General features: G+C 32.7%; 1 protein-coding gene across 18 annotated transcripts in view; it reads left to right on the top strand.

Annotated features, from left to right (window-relative positions):
• Positions 1-13229, top strand: part of EHMT1 (euchromatic histone lysine methyltransferase 1) — a 259276-nt gene that overhangs the window by 124624 nt on the left and 121423 nt on the right. For all 18 annotated transcript variants that reach the window (XM_031951875.1, XM_012539611.3, XM_012539612.3 and 15 more), the window contains one exon: positions 9519-9699. In XM_031951875.1, coding sequence (XP_031807735.1) covers positions 9519-9699 — 181 coding nt within the window. The remainder of the gene's footprint in view (positions 1-9518; positions 9700-13229) is intronic.

The following is a 13229-nucleotide window of genomic DNA, read 5'->3' as shown; positions in this document are numbered from 1 at the left end:
TTAGATTAATGACTTAAGAGAAAGGCTATCTCAGACCTTTGAGGTTTCTTTTAATGTACAGATGAGTTTTAATTGCTTGAATTTGTACTCATGCTATTAGCAATATAAACATTTTCCCAGTAATGTTTGTCAGTGCAGAAGAGGGCATAGAGATCATAGTCGTTGGCTGACTATTGGACATCTCTAACTGATGTCCCATAGCCACTTCAAAGCCAACATGTTCAAAATGTAAATCTCCTAATATGTTATTCCTGCTAATGTTTTCTTTTGTAGAGATGCCACCATCCTGCTAGTCATTAAGTTTTCAGGCTTAGCATCTATTTTAGCTTCCCCCTTATTGTTCATATCCAATTAGTTGCCAAGTTTTGTTTATTCCACCACCACAAAGATATCTCAGCTTAATCTTTTTTTTTCTCCTCTCATGGTCACTCTGCTCTAGTTAATTTCAGTTCCTTAACAACTCTTGGCTGTGGACTACGGTTAACAACTACTTAATTGGATTCTGAACTACCAATCTTTCCCTTCTCTATCTTTCACATAGTTGCCAGAATAAACATTTTAATAAAGCACAGTTCTGATACTCTCATTTCCCTGTTCAAGAATTTTTAGACCTTTCTGTTGCAGGATAAAATAAAAATGCATCTTCATAAAGCCCTTCACACTCTTATATCAGTCTACTTTTACAACTTTATTTCTCATTATGGCTTTTCACGTACTCTTTATTCTATGTAAATTGTCATACTTGTTTTTTTCACTTAATTGTGTTTTATTTTTTACAATTTTATGTAAAGATAGTTTTCATCATTCATTTTAATAAAATTTTGAGTTCCAAATTTTTCCTGCTTCCTCATGACAGCAAGCGATCTGATATAGGTTATACTTGTATAGTCATGTTAAACATATCTATATTGCTCGAATCATCGTATTGCTGAGAAGAACTAAGTCTATCATAGCCAAGCATTGCTCATTGTTGTATTCTCTTGATTCTGCTTATTTCACTCAGTATCAGTTCATGTAAGTCTTTCTATGTATTTCCAAAATCTTCCTGGTCATCTTTTTTTTTTTTTTTTATTATAACTTTTTATTGACAGAACATATGCCTGGGTAATTTTTTACAACATTATCCCTTGTACTCACTTCTGTTCCAACTTTTCCCTACCTCCCTCTAACCCCTCCCCTAGATGGCAAGCAATTTTATACATGTTAAATATGTTACAGTATATCCTACATGCGATATTTGTGTGCAGAACTGAACAGTTCTCTTGTTGCACAGGGAGAATTGGATTCAGAAGGTATAGATAACCTGGGAAGAAAAACAAAGATGCAAACAGTTTACACTCATTTCCCAGTGTTCCTTCTCTGGGTATAGCTGCTTCTGTCCATCCTTGATCAATTGGAACTGAGTTAGATCTTCTCTTTGTCGAAGATATCCACTTCCATTAGAATACATCCTCATACAGTATCGTTGTTAAAGTATATAATGATCTCCTGATTCTTCTCATTTCACTTAGCATCAGTTCATGTGAGTCTCTCCAAGCCTCTCTTTCATCCTGCTGGTCATTTCTAACAGAACAATAATATTCCATAACATTCATATACCACAATTTACCCAACCATTCTCCAATTGATGGACATCCATTTATTTTCCGGTTTCTAGCCATTACAAAAAGGGCTGCCACAAACATTTTGGCACATACAAATCCCTTTCCCTTCTTTAGTATTTCTTTGCGATATAAGCCCAATAGTAGCACTGCTGGATCAAAGGGTATGCACAGTTTGATAACTTTTGGGGAATAATTCCAAATTATTCTACAGAATGGTTGGATTCGTTCACAACTCCACCAACAATGTCCCAGTTTTCCCACATCCCCTCCAACATTCATCATTATTTTTTCCTGTTATCTTAGCCAATCTGACAGGTGTGTAGTGGTATCTCAGAGTTGTCTTAATTTGCATTTCTCTGATCAATAGTGATTTGGAACACTCTTTCATATGAGTGGAAATAGTTTCAATTTCATCATCTGAAAATTGTCTGTTCATATCCTTTGCTGGTCATCATTTTTTTATAGCACAGTATACTACAGTTTGTTTAGCCATTCTCCATATGATGGGCATTCCCTCGATATCCAAAAAGAGCTGCTAAAATATTTTTTGTACATGTGGGTCCTTTTGTCTATTTTATTATCTCTTTGGGATACAGACCTAGTAGTGGTATTGTTGGGTCAAAGGGTATGCACAATTTTATAACTCTTGGGCATAGTTCGTTAGAATGATTAGAAAAATTCACGATTCCAATCAATAGTGCATTAGTGTCCCCAATGGCATACTTGTTATTACTCAAATTGAGTATTTTATTTTTGTAGCTTTGCTTGTGTATGTCCTTAGAATGTACTTCTTGCTAACTTCTGACTCTTATGAGTTTTGACTTTCTTCAAGACTTAGCTTATGTGCTACTTTTTAAGGCAAGTCTTTACTAATCATTCGGATTTTGTTTTTTCGTTGTAGAATTATGTACTTTTGAATCTGTTTAATATTGTGTCAATTTATTAGAATGCAAACTTCTCAAAGGAAAGGACTATTTCAGTTTTGTCTATGTCTTTCCTTGTTTAGCAAATACCTTCCTTGAACATAGTAGGCCTGAAGAAATCCTTGTTGAATTGGAATGGGAATTATACATGGTAAAAGATTGTCAAGGCATCTATCATGAAAATGATAGAAAATTTTACAATATGAATGTAAGAACATTTTTGAAATAATTGATGATGGGGAGACATCATAGCTACTTTTCCAATCCCCTACCTAAAGCAAATAACGGCAGATTTAAAATTATGGCTGTGTAAATGCATTGCCAGAAGAGGAGGTAAAGGTAATTGGAATTGAAGAGGTCAAGAAACTTTTGAGGCTAGACATTCTTTGAACTCATGTAATTTTTTTTATTTATTGTGGTTCTGACAATACTTGGTTTACCTTTCCTAGTATAAATAGAATCTTCCTATATTCCTTCCTTTCCAGACCTGGACAGTGTAGGGAAATGTCTTCTATGAAAAATAGGCTTTTTTTTTTTTTTTTTGAGTATACATTACCTTTGAAGTCTTGCACTCACTACCAGACATTTATTATGCGCTGATAGTGAAGTGTACTCTCTTACCTTGAGGATAAAATCAAATAATTGACATTTAAAGTCCTTTGTAAGCTGACCATCTCTTACCTTTCTGGTTTGCTTAATCCTTAGTCTGATGTGTCTTTTGATCCCATGACACTGTCCTCTTGCCTTTTCCTTGCAAAAGATGCTTCATCTCCTAACCCTAAGGATTTTCACTGGTTGTTTCTTCTGGATGTAAGGCTCTCCCCTCATTGGCTCTACCTCCTGGTTTCCCTGACTTCTGTCAAATCTCCAGCTAAAATTCTATCTCCTAAAAGAAGCCTTTCCTGATTCTCTTTAATGCTCATGCCTTTCCTCTCTTTAGTCTTTACATTTTTTCTGTGTACATTTTATTTGTACATAGTTGTTTTTGTATTGGCTTCCCCATTGGACTATGTGCTCCTTGAGAGTTAAAACTGTTTTTTTGTCTTTTTTTTGTATTCCCAGAACTAGCGTGGCATATAGTAATAGGAGCTTCATAAAGATGATTCTGAATAAATAAGAAATAGTATTTATATTTAGGGAGTTTGCAGTCTAATAATTGATATGATACAAATTAAAATTTGCTGAGCCATGAAGGTATATATAGTGTCATAAGATTTAATAAGAGAGAAATAATTTGGTTTTTGCAAGCCTCAGTACTGTGTCTGTGGCATAGTTAGTAAGATAACTTTAATTTTATCTTGTTAATCTAATTATTTTGCCATTTTGTTAACATCTGGGCCACTCTTAATGTCCCTATTTTGTACAAATATTTACGTGAAAGGAACTTATATTCTATTTTTAAAAAACGTATAAAGATGGAATATAAATATCATAAAGATGACTTTCCTAGTTTCCAAATTGTACTAAAAATTAGGTTTCAAAATATTGGAGCTTTCTATTTCTTCATTGAGGTTAGTTATGCTTGTATATCAGAATTTGAAGGGATTGTTCATGTTCTTATCTTGTGCTAGAATTGAATTGATTTATCTTGCTGGCTTCAGTTATTTTGATCTGTTATATAATAAAGTCTTTTGATTATATAGTTTTTCATTTTAACAGCTTTTTCTCCCTAGAACTGGACTTTTCAAATCAACAGATATTTATTGTTTGCCTACTATATGCATATCTCTAAAGAGCTTATCTTCCATTTGAAAAGGCAAGAATTTCTGTGCGTGTGTGTGTGTGTCTCTGTGTGTGTCTGTGGAACAATCTTACAAGGTAAGTAAAAATGAGAACAGGGGAGCTAGGTGGTTCAGTGGATAGTGTGCTGGGCCTGAAGTGAGAAAGACCTGAATTTAAATCAAGCCTCAGACTATTTTACTGTGCCTGTGTGCCCCTAGGCAAGTCAGTTAACTCTGTTTGTCTCAGCTTCCTAATCTGAAAAATGAATTGGAAAAGGAAAAAAAAAATCACTGTAGGATCTTTACCAAGACAACTCCAGTGGGGTCAGGAAGAGTTGGACATGACTGAAAATATCTGAACAACAAAACCAAAGGGAACATAAAAGAAGACAGTATATACTCAGTTGATAATTGTGTGATGGGGTTTAAAAATATGACATGTAATTTAAAGGAGGGAGCAGTTATTATGAAGTGTTTACAGACTTTGGGACAGGTTTTGAAGCATTGGTTATTATGACAAAGGGCTGTGTCTTTCTTATTCTATTTTTTATATTCCACAGCATCTTATATCCTACATATAAAAAGCAATTGTAACTATTATCTGGGAGATTCTGAGGAATGTAGCTTCAAACTGACTAGAGATTAAGAATAAGAATTAGTTTTGAGGCAAGAGAAAAGATGAAGTTTATAGAGAATCAGACAGTTCAACTTCATTATATAAAAAGGGACTTTAGCTATAGGATTTACTCCCTTTATTCCCTCATTTACAAATAAAGAAACTGAGGCCTACAGAGACAGAGTGATTCAGGGTTACACAGCTAGTTAATAGGAAATCCAGATCTCTGTGTTTAGTTTATACTTGTTATTTTCAGTTTAGTATTTGATAGCTCAAAGTATTCTAATGACCTTTGGTGATTTTCCAATGGAAAATGTAATAATTGTAACTTGTAAACTTTCTATGACGGCTTTTTAAGGATTCATCATATGTTAGAATTCTTTTGATTTTTTTTTTTTAAATTTCTCCTTTCCATTTGAATAGGTGATAAAAATTTTAAATAGATCATAGATGATGATCATTGATTTAGAGCTGGAAGGGACCTTAGAAGATCTTCTTTCTATAGCATATATAGAAGTTTAAATTGATTTTTCTCTCTGTATTCAGGACAATCCTGAATTTTTTCAGTTTAGTAATCTTCCTGTAAAGTAATTTTTATTTATTCTAGCTGATACTAAGCATACTTCGATGAGGTGAGATGGTACTTACCCCTTTTCCATGTTATCAGTACATATCGCACAGAGTAAATGAGACTGATATCTGTAGCATGCAATGAAGATTCTCATAGAAAGATTGTGGAAGAAGCATTGGCTAATCAAAAGCAAATTTAATATTTATTATGGATCATTTTTGCCATAAAATAAGATCTATTTAAATTTTAAGTGCTTGAACATTAAGATTTCTTAGAAATGAAACTTTTCCTACTTCCTGACAGATTACTTAGTGATTTATATTATCTATTTTTAGGGCCCTTTTGTATCGATGATTTAGGTGACTTTTAAAAAAGGTTTTAATATGATCAGTCAACAAGTCTCATGCATACTTCCCCACTATGAGTATGTTAGGACAGGTAGACATATGGGCAGACATGCATGAGGTTCCTCCTCCAATTCCCTTCCCCACAATGTACACATAGAGGTGCATATTCCTTTCATACTCATTTTGACCTCTACATAGATATACAAAAACTAAAGATATCATGAATGAATAGACATGTGAAGCTTTTGCCAGGAATAGAGGTGAATGAATTAGTTGCTAAAATTAAGATTGATAGTAAATACATGGTAATCTGTATAATAGTTTTAGATAGAAAAATTTTTGAGACAGTATGGCTTATTGAAAAACCATTTCTGAATTATTCTGAATTAGAGACATTACTTCACCATTAATTAACTTTTTACCTGTGAGCAAGTTATGTAACTTTTCTGAACCTTGGTTTCCTAACCTTTAAAATAGGGATAATAATACCTAGCCTGTTTACATTGTAAGGTTTGTTTTGGGTTATCATATGTGATAATGTTTGTAAAAATGCTTTGTAAACTTTTAAGATCTAAAGCACTGTATCCAGTATAAGATGGTATAGTTATTGTTGTCTCCTATTGTTTAATTCAAAAGCTTTTCTTTTCTTTCTTTGTAATTTTCATTGCAACATTTACCTTCAAACAGTTTTCATGTTTTGAGATGCAGGAGGATTTAAAAAAAATATCAAAACTTTCTTTATTTGGATTCTGTTACTGATACTTTTTTCTGTTTGTATGAGAGTGCCCTAGCTACAGATTTTTTTGGTGGAGTATGGGCACTCCTAGGATGAAAGCTGATTTCATCAATGCAAGTCATCAATTCACTCATATATTGCCGGAGCCACTGAATAACCTTGAGTGACTTGCCTTGGTATCATGGTAATACAAGTAGCTTTGAAACCACTTCTTACTCCAGGGCCACAGTTTGTCCATTACATTGTGCTACCATTCTTAGTTATAATAGTCTTGATAAATTATCTTGCCATAATAAGTATCTATAAACTTTCTTATCTATGCCTTTTAAGTTTCTGTAAAAAATTGTTAGACTGATGTTCAGATGGTTTTTCTATTGGATTTTGTCCACATTTAAGTTAAATTAGAAAGATATTACTCTGATAGACCTAGAACTAAGATTTTGAAAACAGATAAAACCTTTTTTGGAGTCCCTCCCCCTTTCTTGTGTTTACTCATTTCTGATATAGTCTTATGCTTAGCAAGAATGGAAAAATGATTTGAGGTTCTCCATACAGACTTGTTATCATCATGGACCTTTTAATCCAAAAACCCATTTCCCCTTCTTTTAAGGGAAGTTTAGAAGATTTTTGAAGCAGATAAGGAAACTGTTATTCTGTCATCTTTATAGTTTTGTAATTTATATTTTGAAAAACCATCTAGAAAGCCATGCTGAAGAAACATTTGTTCATTTGTCTGATTCATATTAGCACTACATGGTCTGAATTATGGGTCTTAGGTCTTTATTCATTTGATCTTTCTCTGATAAAAGAATGCCTGATAGAATTTAATTTCTAGAAGCAATTAGTTATTAATATATCTGTAAGCAAAAGCCAAAAGTCTATGGAATGAATGGAATCAAAAACTTTATTTTATCTTTCTTCTACAGTGATCATTGTATTTAGAGAGTCTGAGAAAGTTTAAAAAATCTAACTCCTAGGCAGATGCAATAGTAATGAGATAATTTAGTACTTCTTAGGCCACATTTTGTGCACAGTTATAAGGGATATGGGACTAGGTGTCAACTCATCCGTTTTTGATGGTGACTATATAGTGTTATATTTTCATCTTACCTTGTTAGATAATTATCTTTTTCTCAAAAGCCTAACAAAGTCTAGCAGGTCTTATTTTCATTTGTTGGTCATTTAAAATAATTTTCAAGTTAGAATATTACAGCTTAAAAAAAGGTAGCATGCATATCTTTTTTTCCCCCCCAGTAAATTTATTTTTTAATATACATTACTTTGTGAATCATTTTGGGAGAGAAAAATTAAAGAAAAAGGGAAAAACTATGGCTTAGATTAAAAAAAAACACAGCAAAAAGAAGTGAACATAGTTGCATGTGTTGATTTATATTCAGTCTCCTTAGTTCTTTTTCTGGATGCAGATAGCATTTTCTGTCCAAAGTCTATTGGGATTGCTTTGGATCACTGAAAAATTGTAAATTTTTGCTATTATTGTATACCATGGAATCCTGGTTTTGTTTGTTTCACTCAACATCAGTTCATGTAAACCTTTCCAAGTCTTTCTAAAATCAGCTTGTTCATCATTTTTTATAGAACAATAATATCCCATTATCTTCATATACAACAATTTGTTCAGCCATTCCCCAATTGATGGATATCTACTCATTTTCCAATGCTTCATGAATATCTTTGCTTCAGTTACTTGCTTTCATGGCTATTTGTGTATGTGTGCGTATAATATATATGTATTTTTTTCTTCATATTTTAAGTAGTAATTTAATCTGTTAGAACACTAGGTTCAGAAAGTACTGTTTCTGGTAATATAGGGAATATAAAAGAAATGAACTTAGTCTTTATGCTCATAATGCAGTTGAAGATGGATCATCTATAAGTGAAAAATACTAAGGACTTTTAAACAGCAACTAGTAGAAGAGTACAAGTTTGTCATTGTGAAGCAAATCTAATAAGTGAAATTTCTTGGAAGACATATTTTGAGATAATTTAAAAAGAGAAAAGAGACAGGAACTGGTAGAGAAGAAAGTTATGGGTATTCCAGGTGGAATTTATGACAAGTTTTGAAAAACAGGAGTAATTGGGATATTTAAGTGCATCCTGTTGATTTACTTTAGTGGAAAGTATTCATCGAGGACTGATAGGAAGTTGGTCTAGGGAAGGAGTTGATGGAGAATCATGGAAAGTTAGAGAAATTTGAGTTTGTATTTTATATAAAATTGACAGTGGAGAGCCAATTTAGATTCTTGATCAGAGAAATGACAATGAATGTGGTATTTAAAGTTGGCTAGTGTAGCTTTTGCTTGTGATTAACATTCAGGAGCATAGAGACATAAAAATGGGAAAGACCATATGGAATAGTAGTTGTAAATATGTATAGGAGATTGTGGTAGTGTAGATCAGAAGGATGTTTGGGGAAATAGAGAGACTCTGAGTTGCATCGTGATCTAGTAATAGGAATCAAATGGGATGAATGGTTGATTGATTGAGGCTAGCCAAAAGCTAGAGAAAGGGGACTGTAGAAAGACCTAAAAGTGTACATTTTGGAGTTGTTTTCATGTATATGATAGTTGAAGCCATCTGACATAAGGTAGTTTTCCCAGAAGGTGATTTAAAAACAGAAGAAACAAACAAATAAAAAAAACTATCATACCATGATTCAGGTCACTATCATGAATTGTTTATTAAACCGCTTCTCCCTGCCCCCCAGCTTGCTTTTTAAAAACTCTTTAGAGCAGTACTTTCTTAATACTTATGACTTTTTAAAATTATCATCTTAAAGTTATACTTAGAATACTTTTGTCATTGTTCATACGACACATTAGCAGGTTCTTAGGCAAATTAGTTAGTCTTTTCTTCTTTAAATACAAACTATTTTCAGTTGAGGGGAGTGTGAGGAAAAACTAAAAACAAATTTTGATTGAGAATGTTATTTTAGTGACAACTTCTTTGCACTCTTAGTCATTAATTCTCTTTGTTTTGAAGCATGCAACCAGTAAGGACCCCAGAGAAGTTCGAGATTCTAGAGATCATAAAGAATCAAAGGAGGAAAGCAACAAAAATGTTACGGAGTTTGGAAAACAGCAGCTTTTGCCCCCTCTATCATCCCTTCATCAGTCGCTACCTCAGAACCAATGCTACATGGCCACCACAAAGTCACAGACAGGTAAAGAGGGAACTCCTAACAACAACCCTTTCTTCCTTGAAATCTGTTGATTGATGTATAAAATCTTTTTTTTTGGTAGAGTACAAGAGCCACAAAGAATGCTTGGCTTTTTTAGCCCTTGTATTGATTCTTGATTTATTTTTCTTAGAATTGATAAATCTTTTTATATTTACCCATGAGATCTTTTATAAGATTTTTTTTTTTAATGCTTTATAGGAACTTGCTGAAAACATTCTTTTCCTTCACTAAATTCTTGTCTTATTAAATTAACTAAGATTTCCTGTCTTTTAATACTTCTTGTTTTTAATCTTAAAGGTTTCCATTCTTAAAATGTAGTGAAATAGCACTATTTTGGAGTAAAAACTTGGCTATATATTTTCAAAGAAGTACAATTTATAAGATAGTTTGGAGAGAAACCCTGGAATAGGGAGTTTGAACTACAAACCCATCTCTACTGTGCTTCATGAATTTGGATCAAATCTTCACCTTCCTGAATTTCACCTTCCTTCTCTTTAAAATTGAGGACATGGGATTGCTATTCTTTCCAGCTCTGGTTCTTATTTATTCTTTGTCTTTGAAGTACACACAAAAACTCACAAAGTTCATTGAGATTGTGACTAGAGAGGTCATCAGAAGACTTGTTTCAATGAGTAAATGACTGATTTTGTGTTAGTCTGTGAATATTTATATGCATATAAATACTTCTTTAAAACCATAAGGGTTCATGAAAAATATATCTTTAAGGATTTTAAACTTCTGTTTTATCAGCTCTTTTACATTAGTACTTTGTGATATGTATAAAGAAACAAATTTATCAGAAATAAACTTCAACTCCAATTCAGTCTTAATAGATTCCAATTTAATGGAAGTTTTAGTTTTTACTATTTTATATAACTAACATACATCGACTACACTATACAAGGTGTTGCTATTCTAGGGGTTATCTAGGAGACAAAAAAGTATAGGGCTTGATCCCTGCTTTTAAGGAACTTTTAATATAGTTAAACAGAGTGTCTTGTAGTAAGTATTTGTAGAACTAATTTAATACTGCTCTAAAATTTGTTGTATTTTACATAAGAGTAGCTAAATCTAATTTGGCATTGCCAATGATTTTTCTCATAGCATACAATATTCTTTACCCTTCTGAATTGCATTTTTCTCATCTAGAAAATAGGGAGTATAGTGAACATTGTAACAGAAAGAGTACTAAATTTGGAGCCAGAAATCTTGAATTCTATCTTAACTCTCCTCTTTATTAGCTATATGGTCTTGGGCAAATCATATAACCTCTTTAGGATTCAATTTTATTTGTCAAGTAAGGGATAGGATTCAGTAATCTTTAAGATCCTTTTCAGCTTTATATTCTGTAGCATTTCTTCTGTTTATAATCTAAATTCTTGCCTTTGGCCATATGGTCAAACTTTGACTGTTGCTAAAGCACCTATGTTGATTTTCTGTTCTCCTGATGAGTGGGTTAGTATTATATATAGTCATAGTTAAATTATCTCAATGTTAAGTGGGTGAACAAATTAATAAAAAAAAATTCTATTATTAGTGTCTTTCACTGAAAATAGCAGATGTCATTCTAGTTTATAGGCAGAGTCTTTATGGATACCTTGCTGGTGCAGAAGTGGAGGTAAGGGTCAAGAAAATCTTATTTTCATTTTCTTTTTCTGATTACTCCTATCTAGTATTGTTAAAAAGAAACAGTTTTCTATCTGTTAAAATTTTTTTTAAGTTTTATCAGTTCTGCTAAGTGAAATGAGCAGAACCAAGAGATCATTATATACGTCAACAACGATACTGTATGAAGATGTAATCTGATGGAAGTGGATTTCTTTGACAAAGAGACCTAATTCAGTTTCAATTGATCAATGATGGACAGAAACAGCTACACCCAAAGAAAAAACACTGGGAAATGAATGTAAACTGTTTGCATTTTTGTTTTTCTTCCCGGGTTATTTTTACCTTCTGAATCCAATTCTCCGTGTGCAACAAGAAAACTGTTTGGATCTGCACACATACATTGTATCTAGGATATATTAGGACATATTCAACATATATAGGACTGCCTGCCATCTAGGGGTGGGGGTGGAGGGTGGGAGGGAAAAATCGGAACAGAAGTGAGTGTAAGGGATAATGTTGTAAAAAAATTACCCTGGCATGGGTTCTGTCAATAAAAACTTGCTATAATAAAAAAAAAATCATAGATTAAAAAAAAAGTTTTATCAGTTCAATTCAACCAACATTATTCAATATCTGTTTTGTAAAACTTTGTGTTAGGAGTTAGGGAAGATGTAAAGCTATATAATATATCATAACTGCCCCTCATTGGGATTATATTTTGAATCCAAAAACATGATCAGGATTCTAAATAGCCATGTACAGAGCCCAACTACCCTAGTTAATTTGCAGTTAGATGCTAAATCTGTATTCTAAAACACATAGTTCTATCATATTGTTAATCTTCAAAGTGTAATAAAAGTGATAGAAAAATCAGCTTTTATTACAGCCAGTTATGGTAGGTTACCATTTTCTCATATATGAGATATTTTCATTTCTAGTTCAGTCTTGTATTGCTTGAGTTGATCATGACACATGACCAATGTTTAGGTATATTTTATCCAGTTTATCTTAAGAAGTTTTGTTACTGGATGAGAATCAGATCATTAAATGAATATATATTAAACTGTGTCCTAGAGTGTCAGCTCATTGCTATTTGAAGAATGATAGACCATGCTAATCAAGATCCTTAGCATATGAGGAGATAGTAATACTTTATATATATGTCTAATTTCGGTTCACACTAATATTGGTCTGTTATTTTAAAAGAAAATAGAACAGATTTTACTTGGCTTTGGTAAAAGTTTCATTCTGTTAGATATCTGCCCACTGAGTATTGTATATAAACTTCAGGTAATAATTTACCTAGTGCCTAACTGTGAGAAATAACTGTTAGGAACATCCAGTTTCTCTCCTTTTTTAAAACAGCAAATGAAAACATTAACTATCTTTTTGATGAGGAAAAATTCACAAGTGGGAATAGTGCTATGCTTTAGACAAGTCATATGCAGATCATTTTTTTTTGGCATTAAAAAAGAGAAAGATTACTGGGGATATAGAAGGACTGGCTCTTCTGATTTACTTTAAGTAAACTAGACTAGAAAGATAAATTTTTAAAAGATTTTTCCTTTAAAGCAGTACTAGAACCTGCTATCTCTTCAAACACTCCTTATCTCTCCTTTCTTTTGCAGCCAATCTTCCGGGGAGAAGAGAAAGGGAAGGAATTGTTTATGCTTTTTGCTCACAACTTTTTGTATATTAGCTTCTGACTTTGTATCACTCTTCTGAAACTTTTGTGTCCAAAATTATTAGCACTCTTAAATGCCAGTTCATATGGTCTTTTGTCTATCCTGATCTTACTTTTTCTGTATTGCATGACAAATCTTGGATGCGTTCTTCTGGGATTTTATGACTTTGTTCTCTGCTAGTTTTCTTCCTTGATGATCTGTCTATTTCTTCTGTCCTCA

The sequence above is a fragment of the Sarcophilus harrisii genome, chromosome 2 (genome assembly GCF_902635505.1).
Source record: "Sarcophilus harrisii chromosome 2, mSarHar1.11, whole genome shotgun sequence".
Classification (NCBI taxonomy): domain Eukaryota; kingdom Metazoa; phylum Chordata; class Mammalia; order Dasyuromorphia; family Dasyuridae; genus Sarcophilus; species Sarcophilus harrisii.
This window is presented reverse-complemented; position numbering and strand designations above follow the sequence as displayed.